The 13155-nt window shown below is 40.3% G+C and overlaps 1 protein-coding gene across 3 annotated transcripts in view; it reads left to right on the top strand.

The window, feature by feature from the left end:
* The window catches only part of RASEF (RAS and EF-hand domain containing), a 94108-nt gene extending 81160 nt beyond the window's left edge, over positions 1–12948 (top strand). For all 3 annotated transcript variants that reach the window (XM_082843147.1, XM_082843146.1, XM_082843145.1), the window contains 2 exons: positions 1747–1823; positions 9424–12948. In XM_082843147.1, coding sequence (XP_082699273.1) covers positions 1747–1823; positions 9424–9529 — 183 coding nt within the window. In that variant the 3' untranslated portion in view covers positions 9530–12948. The remainder of the gene's footprint in view (positions 1–1746; positions 1824–9423) is intronic.
* Positions 12949–13155: the final 207 nt, after the last annotated feature.

Genomic DNA, 13155 nt, shown 5'->3' with positions numbered 1-13155 from the left:
TCTGACATTGCTATCACTGTTGTCTGTCATCAGCATGAAAGGACTGCTCTATAACATATACATGTGAACTTTAAAAAGAAGTTTCCATTCCACTATTCTAAGTTGGAATTGTTTCTTGTTTTAAATTTTAGAACTGTGAGCCAAATATGATAAACATCAAAACTAGGCCGTGAAATATAGAAGAGATCCATTCAACACATATTTAATTGTATCCACCATGTGAAAAAGCACTTCATTGTGAGCTGAGCAAAGGGTAGAGAACAAAGGAAACCGTCCTTGTCCTCAGTAGTTTACTGTCTGGGGAAGACAGATGTTAAACCCACGAAATCCACATATTCCCCTAGAGAGCTCATAATTCCTGGCCACATGCCGATTTTATTCCCTCCCCCCCAGTTTCTCAGATTTCCCAAGGTTTGCTTATTTATTATGCATCTCGTGTCCTCCACCCTCCTGCATCCTCAAAGGCCATCTCTATTTCACCCTATAACATCCTGGCTATGAAATTCAGCAGCAGCACTACCCATTTCTACTAGAAATACATTCATTTGGGGTATTTTTTAGATTTTCTATGGATTTGGGGGCTCATGGGTAAAGGTTTCACGGTAGTCTTTCCCCATTGTTTGGTTCTTCCTTCTCTCCCTGCTCCGGAGCACCCATCACATCTTGCCCGTATCCCACACAGGACTGTGTTGCCCACACCCAGCCCCACAGTGCACATAATTCTCCTTTCCTAAAGGAAACTGTCTCCAGCTGTTAGACAAAGACACCCAAAAATAACCTCATCATTTACATCTGCGGCAAGTGCTATGCTGGAAAAATACATGCCTCAAGAGGTTTTACAGTAGGAAGACCTAATACCAACCTTTCAGAGTTAGAAAACACTTAATCTTAACTTCAAGGGAGGATTACCTAAAAATCTAGAAGGTAGGTAAAAGTCAGCCTGGGGAAAGAGTTACTAGGGATATAGGATAACCTAGGTAGTGGTAACAGCAGGTGAAAAGGTCCTGAGGTGGGAGGGAATTTGGAGTGTTGGGGAAATAGAGGGACGGCCAGGGTAACATGAGCACTGTGAGTGAGGGAGAGTGGTGGCAGGTAAAACTGGGAGGTTGGCTGGGGCCACGTACAAGCTAGGCCTTGTCGGCCAGGTAAGCATTCCAACATTGCTTGAGAGGGATGGGAAGCATCGAAAGGTCTGAAGCAGGAGAGTGATATGATCAGTGATTGTAAGTATAACCACTGGGAGGTTAAGTAATAGACTAGAAAATGTCCATTGGTTTTAGCAACACAGAGGCTGCTGAATCTTGATAGGAAAAGATGATAGATTGAAGGGGGGGCGGGATGTGTGTTAGCTGCCAGCCAAAAGGAGACATACTTTTGATGGACATTTAATTCCTAAGTGGTTATTAAGCTATCATTTTTCTTTCTCTCAAATTATTTGATAGAGAACATTTGGTAGTATGTGTGACACTTGGATATAAGAGCCTTAAACCATGAAATTTTGTATTGTGGGATTTTTTTTTTTGGATGCAAAATAAAAATCCTCTGACTAGGAACTGTTCCTGGAATAAGTAGGCTCAAACCTGTTTTTTTTTTTAAAGTCTTGAAACTCAATCCAATTTCTTAACTATTAGTTTTAGCATACTCAACAGGGCAATATTTTAATTTTATTTTATTGGTTTTAAAAGCGAACATTCCAAGAAACCTAATCAAAGCCTTCATTTAATGGTATATATATGTTTTTTCCAGACCTATGGGGCATTATTTTGTGAAACAAGCGCCAAAGATGGTTCGAATATAGTGGAAGCTGTTCTCCACCTTACTCGGTAAAGTTTTGCCTTATATTTGGAAAACTGGATGTAGGATTGAATTTTCACTTAGCTGTTGTATGTGTCAAATTTCTTGACCATAATGTGAATCTACATGGGAAAACACTGTCTTGTCTTTCAGTAGTGGTTGGAGAAACATAGTTTTTATAAAAAACTGGTATGCTGCTTGTTCACTGTGAACATTGGCAAAATACCTCTACTGCCAAACAAAGCAGGTGCATCTGAGGTGTCACTGACATTTCTGCAAAATGTGCCCACAAAGCTAATAGTTGACGTGTGTGAATCACTTCTAGGAACCAGATTTTAAACACAGGAGACTATTATGAATATAACTATCTATTATATTATGACATTTTCCAAGGTAAAGGAAAAAGAACTCAACAAAACAAATTGTGTATCATGCCAGTTGGAAGCACTTTGTTTACATTATTTAACCCAGGTAATTATTAAGCTAAGGCAATGGTGTTAATAATATATAACATTTTGGGATGTGGATTAGAATGAAAATTGCATCATTGAGGAACTTGGTTTTAACTGTATTTTAATCCTTGCAGTATTCTTAGGAAATAACAATGTTTTCTGCTGGATTTACTTCTGCCTAGTTTTCTGCCACAGATGAAAAAATGATTCTTTGCTGATCTAAAGGGATTCAATACGCCCCCAAAAAAGAAAGAAAAAATACAAAAATGCGCATTAACAAAATCCAGCCAATGATCCTTAATTGCTGACAAAGCAAAAACATAATTTTAGGCATGTAGAGATTTGTGAGATCATTTGTGAGATTCTGATTTTATAAGAATCTTAACTTTAGTACAGTAAGGGGCTCCGTGCTACCTTAGCTTCAGGCAGGGAGTGTTGAATTGCTGCCTGGGCTGAGCAGGAAAGGATGCTGCAGGCCAGGCCCTCCGCATGGCTGCTGGCTTCTGCCCAGCACGTTGGAGGACTGTAGTGTCAGGAAGCTCAAAGTCCAACCTTAAATCTACCCCGAACAGCTGTGGAGTCTTGACTAAGTCCCTGTCTTCCTTTAGGCATCTCTAATCTGTACAATGAGGGAAGGGGCTAAAGAAAATGATCCCTAAGGCCCCTTCTAGTTCTGACAGTCTGTGATTCCATATATAATAATAGCCTGGACTCTATTGAATAACATAATCACTATTTAACACGGAATTGTCTTGTGGGATCATATTACAGTTAAATGACTCCAAATTGCCCCGGTCACACCCAGAGTGCAGGATCGATCCTCTTTATTATATCATAAAGACAGGAGAGCCAACAACAGCCTTTTCCCCTGGTGCTCCTGCTGGCATGTTGGGTCAGCCCAGCAGCCTCCCTGTTTACAGTGTAGCTTCTTTACTTAAAACACCTGTGTGGGGCTTCCCTTGTGGCGCAGTGGTTGAAAGTCCGCCTGCCGATGCAGGGGACACGGGTTTGTGCCCCGGTCCGGGAAGATCCCACATGCCGCGGAGTGGCTGGGCCCGTGAGCCACGGCCGCTGAGCCTGCGCATCTGGAGCCTGTGCTCTGCAATGGGAGAGGCCACAGCAGTGAGAGGCCCGCGTACCGAAAAAAAAAAAAAAACCTGTGTGCAGGAGCATTCTGATAACAAGGTCACTTCTTGTGAATCACTTATCAAGGAGCTTTTTAAATTGTTGCTATTGCATTATGGGCTGGTTTGAGGCCTCTAGGTTAGTTATGTTAACAATGTGTTAAACAGGAAAATTATAAATAAACCAAACATGTAAAGACTTTAATGTGCTTTATACTGTGTCATCAGATTGCTTGTCAAAATACCCAAGTCTTAAATGAAAATGGTATCGTTTCCACAAGTGAAATTACCACTTTAAAAAGTTTTACAGCTTTCAGAATGTTATGTATAATAGTAACTCCCCTTCAAACCATGTTATGTCATAAAACTTGAACTAGAACAGTTTATGGGTTTGCACTGTCTGAAACAGTATTTGTTTTTGAAGGAAGGCCATAAATGTTTGGGTAACAACCTGAACTCCTCTGCTTTTTCTTGGAAAACCCTGTCTATCCCAGGAAAAGTTTCTCTTAGAAATGCAGTTTCCCTGTAGGGCTGATAGACATTCATTCCAACCATTGTCCACTGGTAAGTAAATCTGCCATCACTAGAGCCACAGGCTTTAAACATTTTTCAATAGATTCAAGTACAACAGGCATTAAACTGGTCAATGGCCTAAAATTTGAGAAAAACACGAAAAGCTCGGGCTGATGTATCATCAGTTCAGCGCCATTGCTGAGCCCACTGGGGATAAATCTGTCCGTAAGATTGAGTCATTTAAAATGCAGTTGTTAAGTATATGGCAGTTTGGGGTGAGGTAATTTAATTTTCCCAGGCTTAAACCTATTTTAGATGTTTGGAATTATATCTTCCTGATTTCCTTAAAGTGGGAGATGCTTGCATCTTTGGTAGATTAAAGAAACTGAAGGCCAGGTGAACAATATGGGCACCTATTTTTTCTCCCTTAATATCTGCTTTCAGTGTTCAGTAATGTCTGCATTATTATCATTTCTGCTCAGTATGAAAGCCCTGTAGAGATATCAGATTATGTAAGATAGGCTGTGCAATTTAACGTTAGAGAAAAAAAAGAAAACAAAATACATGACCAGGCAGCCATATGATATGTAATTTACAGAGGCCTTTTAGACTTTCCAGAAGGGAGAGATGTGAGTTGTCTTGTGAAGATGCTATGTTTACTAAACCCATTGTACAGATAAGAAAACTGAAAATTAGAATGCTTCATCAGCTTGCTCAAAGTGACACAGTACTAAATGGCAAAATTGGGACTTTTCACCACTCTGAATCTCTGGCTTGCCTTTTAAATGTTGGTAATCTCAGGATTCTATTCTGCACTCTCTTCCTCTTACTCTTTCTCCCTAATGTCTTCCACCACCATGGTTTCTAGAACTGTGTCTAGAAGGTGACTTCTAATTTCTGTATTTTTAACTCCCATCTTTTTTTAAAATTCCACAACTATATTCCCACCCACTAACAAATGAAAATTCCATAGGCATGACTGATCCAACATATCTAAACCCTAATGTGTTCATTTTTCTTTAAAATTGTTCCTTATTCTATACTCCGGTTCTCAGGAAACTACTAACATTATAGTTGAAAAAGAGTAACCTAGAGTCAGTCTTGACTCCTTCCTCTTTCTTCATCATCTGCCTCTAGTGGGTTCTGGGGCCCTACTGATTCAGTGACCCCTCTGCAATCTTCCTTCAATCCCTCCCCCCCCCCTACCCTGTTCTGCTTCAGGCTTCAAAATTTCCTACCCCGTTTAGTGCAGGAGGGACCTAAGTTTCTGCCTCAGAGTTTCTCCAGCATCAGTTCATCCTCCACCCTGTAATCAATCAGGGTAATCTCTGTAAATAAAAATCCAATTAAGACCTTCTTGCTTGCACCCCACATTGGTGCCCTACCTACAGCATAGAGTCCAGCCTCCTTAGCAAGTGGCTAATGGTCCCCCAGAGCCCAGTTCACCTACCTTTCTATTTGCATCTCTTATCTTGCTTCCCAAATGAATGATAATCTATAGACACAGCAAACTTTGCTTCCGGTCATAGCCAAGTTCTTTTATGCCTCTTTGCCTCTATACATGCTATTCCCTGCACCTGGAATCTCTCTTCCTCATTAAATGACAGTGAATTCCTATCCCACCAAGAGGTCGGCTCCACTGTGCTTGTGTGTTAGCGGCTCTCGGGGACCTGGTAATGATTTATTTAGAAGACATCTGGCTTTCTCTCAAAGCTCACTAGTTGAGAGGGACTTCCCTGGTAGTCCAGTGGTTAATACTCCATACTCCCAATTCCGGGGGCCCAGGTTCGATCCCTGGTCAGGGAACTAGATCCCGCATGCCACAACTAAAGATCCTGCATGCTGCAACTAAAAACATCCCGCATGCTGCAACTAAAGATCCCCTATGCCACAAGGAAGATCCCGTGTGCCACAACTAAGACCCGGCACAGCCAAATTTAAAAAAAAAAAAAAATTTACAATTAAAAAAAAAAGCTCACTGGTTGAGGATCCCAGAGTTTGGCATAAATCGGACATTTGTTGAATGACCAAATGGTCAAGATTTTGCATTTGGAAGTTGTATTAGTTTTCTATTGTCACTGTAACAGATTCCTCCTAGCCTAGTGCTTTAAGCAATAAAAATAATAGTTCTGGAGGTCAGAAGTCTGAACCAAGTCTTACAGGGTGTTATGGGGTTGAACTGTGTATCCTCCTTCTTTTCCTGAGTCTTTATTTCTTATCTGTGAAGGGAAGACATTGATGCTCACCTGTTACCTGTCAGCATGTGTGTATTAAATAAGGACTATGTGAAAACGTGTAACATAGCATTTATTAACTAGTCTCCAGCAAGAACCAGTTTCCCTTTTGTTTCCTACTCACAGTGCAGTGGTTTTCAAAGGTTAGCACATATCAGCTCCTTTTGGGGCTGTGCTGACCAGTTTAGTAGCCACTAGCCACCTGAAGTGTGGCTAATCCAAGCTGAGATGTGCTGGATGTATTAAATAAATACTGGGTTTTGAAGACAGTATAAAAATTGTATTCAGACTACACTACAAAGCTACAGTAATCAAGACAGTATGGTACTGGCACAAAAACAGAAATATAGATCAATGGAACAGGATAGAAAGCCCAGAGATAAACCCACACACCTATGGTCACCTTATCTTTGATAAAGGAGGCAGGAATGTACAGTGGAGAAAGGACAGCCTCTTCAATAAGTGGTGCTGGGAAAACTGGACAGGTACATCTAAAAGTATGAGATTAGATCACTCCCTAACACCATACACAAAAATAAGCTCAAAATGGATTAAAGACCTAAATATAAGACCAGAAACTATCAAACTCTTAGAGGAAAACATAGGCAGGACACTCTATGACATAAATCACAGCAAGATCCTTTTTGACCCACCTCCTAGAGAAATGGAAATAAAAACAAAAATAAACAAATGGGACCTAATGAAACTTCAAAGCTTTTGCACAGCAAAGGAAGCCATAAACAAGACCAAAAGACAACCCTCAGAATGGGAGAAAATATTTGCAAATGAAGCAACCGACAAAGGATTAATCTCCAAAATTTATAAGCAGCTCATGCAGCTTAATAACAAAAAAACAAACAATCCAATCCAAAAATGGGCAGAAGACCTAAATAGACATTTCTCCAAAGAAGATATACAGACTGCCAACAAACACATGAAAGAATGCTCAACATCACTAATCATTAGAGAAACGCAAATCAAAACTACAATGAGATATCATCTCACACCAGTCAGAATGGCCATCATCAAAAAATCTAGAAACAATAAATGCTGGAGAGGGTGTGGAGAAAAGGGAACCCTCTTGCACTGTTGGTGGGAATGTGAATTGGTACAGCCACTGTGGAGAACAGTATGGAGGTTCCTTAAAAAACTACAAATAGAACTACCATATGACCCAGCAATCCTACTACTGTGCCTATACCCTGAGAAAACCATAATTCAAAAAGAGTCATGTACCAAAATGTTCATTGCAGCTCTATTTACAGTAGCCCGGAGATGGAAACAACATGAGTGTCCATCATCGGATGAATGGATAAAGAAGATGTGGCACATATATACAATGGAATATTACTCAGCCATAAAAAGAAAGGAAATTGAGCTATTTGTAATGAGGTGGATAGACCTAAAGTCTGTCATACAGAGTGAAGTAAGTCACAAAGAGAGAGACAAATACCGTATGCTAACACATATATATGGAATTTAAGAAAAAAATGTCATGAAGAACCTAGGGGTAAGCCAGGAATAAAGACACAGACCTACTGGAGAACGGACTTGAGGATATGGGGAGGGGGAAGTGTGAGCTGTGACAAAGCAAGAGAGAGGCATGAACATATATACACTACCAAACGTAAGGTAGATAGCTAGTGGGAAGCAGCCGCATACCACAGGGGGATCAGCTCGGTGCTTTGTGACCGCCTGGAGGGGTGGGATAGGGAGGATGGGAGGGAGGGAGACGCAAGAGGGAAGAGATATGGGAACATATGTATATATATAACTGATTCATTTTGTTGTAAAGCAGAAACTAACACACCATTGTAAAGCAATTATACTCCAATAAAGATGTTAAAAAAAATTGTAAAATAGCTCATTAATATTTTTATTGGTAACATGCTAAAATGATATTTTTGTAGTACTGAGTTAAATAATATATGTTAATAAAATTAATTTCACCTATTTCTCTTTACATTTTTTACTGCGGCTGCTAAAGAATTTTAAATTACATACGTGAATTACATTCTATTTCTATTGAACAGCGTTGCTGTGCTGGGAATATGCCAGTTCCCCGGATCTACTGCTTTGTAACAAGCCACCCAAAATGTAGTCGCCTAGAACAAGACCACTTTTTATTTTTTGAAATTACCAGAAGTGACTGGATCTCACTGGAGGGGCCGTGACTGCTCTCCCTCGGGCGTCTCATGCATTTGCGGTCGTGGACACTGCTGTGGCTCGGTCTGATGTCTGCGGCCAGGGGGCTCCTCCCTGTGGCATCTCAGCCCCCTGGACCTCTCTGCTGCCCTCTCTCCAGTGAGGAACACTGGGCTTCGTAAATGGCAGCTCAAAATGGTCAGGCCTTATTAATGCCTGGCTTGGAAGTTTTAGCACACCATTTCCTCGCCGTTCTATTGGTCTGAGCAGTCACAGAGCCGGTGCTGACCATGGGGGAGTGACACAAGCTTCACCACTTAATGGGGGGCACCAGACACTGACAGCGGAGGCAGAACTCTTGGGGGTTGTCTTGGGGACAAGCTGTCACACTCTCCTTACCCACAGAGTTTGCCATTCAGCTTGTCTAAGGTGGGACTTCAGGATGTGTGTATTTCACAAGCATCCCCAGGGATAGGAGACTTCCCTAGGGGGCTTTCATAAGATCATGGAGATCTTTGGACCAGTGTTGCCTCTAGCAGTTATTTCTAAAAGAAATTTAGGAAGAGGCAAAAAGAAGACATTTTTTCTGGATTTTAACCATCTGTTGTTATCTCCACGATCTTGTATAATTACAGAATGGTTATAAAGTCATCATTGCTTTTGTTAATGTTAAGCATTAGCTGGGGGTGGGAGCCAGGTTCCAGAGTCCTAAGGAGTGACCTGTGCGTGTGCAGACTATAAGCCATGCAAAACCACAGGAGAGAGCAAGAGTAGTCTGTGTGTGTGCATGTGAGTGTGTGCACATGTGTATAGGCACCTGGGCATGTGTGTGTCTGTGTGCGCATGCATGAGTGTGTGGCCTGGTACTGAGAATGTGAGCACTGGAGCCCACCTGCGTGGCCACTTCTCCAGCTGTGTAACCTAAGGGAAATTTCTTAACTTTTTTTTGCCTTTGTTTCCTCACATAAAATGGGGCGCAACAAAATCATATAGTTGTTGTGAGGATTAAATAGGTCAACACCTACAAAGCACTTAGAACACTGTCTGGATGGCACACAGCAAGTGCTCAGCAGTGCTCTTTTATTTCTACAGAGTTGTTTATGGTTCAGTTTTATACCTCAGTAATCTCCTTTCTCTCTGTGTGTCTCTCTCTCCCTCCAGGGAAGTGAAAAAAAGAACTGATGAGGATGACAGCAAATCCATTACCAATCTGAGTGGGACCAGTTCCAAAAAATCAACCCAGATGAAGAATTGTTGCAATGGTTAAATCCAAAAGATCCTTGGCCAACGAAGCCTTCATTCCCAGAGTACTGAATGTACGTGACTTATCTGCTTCCTACATGGAGTGGTACGTCCTACAGGCCTTGTCGTATGGAGAGTTACAGTGTGGTAAATCTGAACTGTGCTCTCAGGTCCCTCCAGAACCTCGGCTCTTTTTTGCTATGTTTCAATGAGTGATTTGGGCCCCCTGGTTAAATATACCTGTCTTATCCTTACAAAGTCTTAATAGATAATGTGTAAATGTTTTTAAAGGGGTTTAAAAAAAAAAAAAAAGCACATGCTCAGATCAAAGCTATAGAAGAAATTCACTGACGTAATTAGCTTCATGTGGTAAATAACCTATGACATTTACTTCCAATATTCAATACTAGAAAACTAATAAAAGGGGGTTACCATCCTAGCTTTGCTGTAAACTAGCCTTGTGGTCTCAGACGTGTTGCCAACCCACATTAGATCCATTTCCTCATCTGTAAACAAGCAGCTTAGCCTTTCAGGCCTAGGCCCTCTCAGCTCTGTAGCTCTTTTAAGGAGTGAGAAGGAGAGCATGATGGCCCACAGTTAATAAGGACTCTGCTTGTCTGTACTTTTAATTCTTTTTTATTTTTTTATTTATTTTTTTGCCATACGCGGGCCTCTCACTGTTGTGGCCTCTCCCCTTGCGGAGCACAGGCTCCGGACGCGCAGGCTCAGCGGCCATGGCTCACGGGCCCAGCCGCTCCGCAGCATGTGGGATCTTCCTGGACCGGGGCACAAACCCGCGTCCCCTGCATCGGCAGGCGGACTCTCAACCACTGCGCCACCACGGAAGCCCTGTCTGTACTTCTAAAATATTGGGGTATTAATTTTTCTCACTTCTTGTACAAGAACAGAATTTGAGAAAAAATGGTAATGTTTTAAGCTCCAGTGGAGACAGAAAAATCTATTTTTTATATATAAAGAAAGAAAACAAAATAGTTGTTTTGGGGGACAAAAATAGTTTGTATATAAAAGAGGGTATTTTTTAATCTCAGAATACTTATAAAGTCAATGGTTTGAATTCACTGTTAAAAATTCTAATGAAAAAATATAAAGCGACATGCAACTGAAAATACAATGCCCAGGAAAGTTGTCACACTTCACTTAAAAAAAAAAACACCAGCAAGAGACTGCCAGGGGCTGGTAAAAGGGAGGAACTGAGAGTGACTACTAATGGGTCTATGGTTGCTTCGCGGGATGATGAGAATGTTCTGGAATTATATTGTGGTAATGTTGCACAACTTGGTGAATATACTAAACCCCACTAAACTGTATACTTTAAATGGTGAATTTTACGGTATGTGAATTATATCTCATTCAAAAAATACACTAGTATTGATTTAACATTTTGCTGAATGAAAATATGCATGCTCAAACCTCCCCGTGGTTTACCCATGGTTTAAGAGTATAATCTCCAGAAAAACGCAAATCCCCTAACTCCCTGGTTGCCAGCATTCTCCTCCTTAAATAATGAACAGTGAAAGAAATGTTATGTGTAGTTTTGGAAAATCACCTCTTTTGAAGAGGAATTGTGGTTAGGGTACAGGTAACTCAGAGTCCTTTGTTTCAGGTGATTAGGGACTCATCCTCACCAACAGCCTGATAGGTTTTGCCCTCCTAGAAGCCGTACTGCCTCCCAGACTTCCCCACTGAAATGTCTCCAAAAGCCAAAGGAGTCAGTACCTGACCCCAGGGTGGGTCAGCAAGGCATGCTCTTTGGTTTTTGGTTTTGGTTTTCAGTGGCCTGAACCAGCTAAGTTATTCCCAACTAGAGTCTTGAACTTACCTTTGTTCATAGGTCCAGGCCCCAAGTAGCCTGCTGAAAAAACTTAAATAATAGCTCTTATTTATTGTAATACATAAGCTAAAAACATCCCTCTTGTAGAATTAAAACAATTCTATTTATGATTTTTATGATCATGTTAGCACACAGAGATTATAATTAGCCACAACGTCCATTTAGCTTTTCAAAGTGTGCCTTCTCTCTACTGGTGAGATCTAGTTGGGTTTTTTTTTTTGTTTTTTTTTTTACTGGAAAGTTGGTTCTGTCCTCAACAACTCTACCATGGATTCCTGTTTTATGGTCCCAGGAGAAAAAAAAGTTTACATTTTTTACCAAAAAGAATGCCTTGCTGGTGGGGAATTGTCAAACTGAACCAGGGAGGGATGGTTATTTTTGTGCCATGGTGTGATGAAAGTTTTGCCACTGCTGTTTGCCTAGGTGGCATCTACGGAGCCTAGGTTAGAATAGGCCTGACACCTATGTGTTGATATATGGTACTCAAGTTTAGGTGTTTGGTGCAACTGCACAAAACTGTGTTGGTATACATGTTATTGTGTTGTGTTTATTTATTTTCCCACAAAGTGTCTATACTTGTCTTACAATCTGTATATAATAGTATACCTTTGATACAGAAGTATTATCTTGGTCTTTGCTTTTGGGTTGTACAGCCAGTGCACCCAAATTGATTAGATTACATAGGTGCCTGTGATAAACAAAACAATCATCTTTAACTAATTGAACCTGAATAGATATTTTTGCAACAAAATCCAAATTAGAGACTTATAGCTCCATTAGAGACTTATAGCTCCGGTTAGCAATCTTGTTTAAAGAAAAGCTACTTATAGCTCTTTCAGTTGCCTTGCTAGGAAACCAAGATTATTACTAACATTTGACTTCATGAAGGTGTTCTCAAATTTAGAGTATATTTTTGGTAAGAACAAAAATAACTAATGTTTTTAACTTGAACTTAATTTGCTACACTTGCATAGTTCTATGCAAGTAACTCACCTTGTCTCAATTTTTCCTTGGAGAGCTTTTAAAATCACAGTTAAACTACACTCTTTTTTATGTATCCTGACACAATGGATAATATTTTAGTTTTGTCATGGAAAAGAACATTGGCTATGGAGACATTTTTCACTGTTAACTTTTAGCCTCATGCATTTTCATAATTTATTTTTTCTACTTGCTGCTTTATATGACATATGTGACATTTGATTATTTAATACTAAATGTGATTTGCATGAAGCCAAACTGTACAACCCTCTTGCTGAAGATAAAATTGAGTTTAAAGATATTTATTTTCATATTTGTACAGTGATCGGCTTCAGAGTCACGTTTTTTTGTGGGCTTTTATTGTATATGTGTATGAGAAATTTCATATGTATATATTAAGAAGGCCTCTGAGTACTGAATAATTATTTTATGATTTTGATTTACATGGTTGACATTTTCATGGTATCGGCTATATTTCGTTTATACTGTTTATTTCTCTTCAAACCATTAATAATTATCCCGTAAAGTGTAATTTTTATAGCAATGCAAATGTCTAAGGAACTACAAATATTTTCTACATCATAAATTCAATAAAGCACGCTTGCTTTGGCCTTCTGGTGTTTCCTTCAGCTTTGCTGCAGGCATCGCTGAAGTAATTTTAGTCCTACGATGTGCCTACGTGAAACCCTGCTGAGAGAGAAAAGGATGAACACATGGTGTGTGGTACTGTGGCACATCATGTCATCTCGGCCAGCAGGGCTACAGGTCGACCAGCTTGGGGTGTGACAGCCAGCAACAGTAAGGCTTTCGTAGAAAAA

Source organism: Leucopleurus acutus (genome assembly GCF_964270905.1).
Source record: "Leucopleurus acutus genome assembly, chromosome: 7".
NCBI classification, from domain to species: domain Eukaryota; kingdom Metazoa; phylum Chordata; class Mammalia; order Artiodactyla; family Delphinidae; genus Leucopleurus; species Leucopleurus acutus.
The sequence above is the reverse complement of the archived record's forward strand: the minus strand, read 5'-3'. Positions and strand labels throughout refer to the sequence as shown.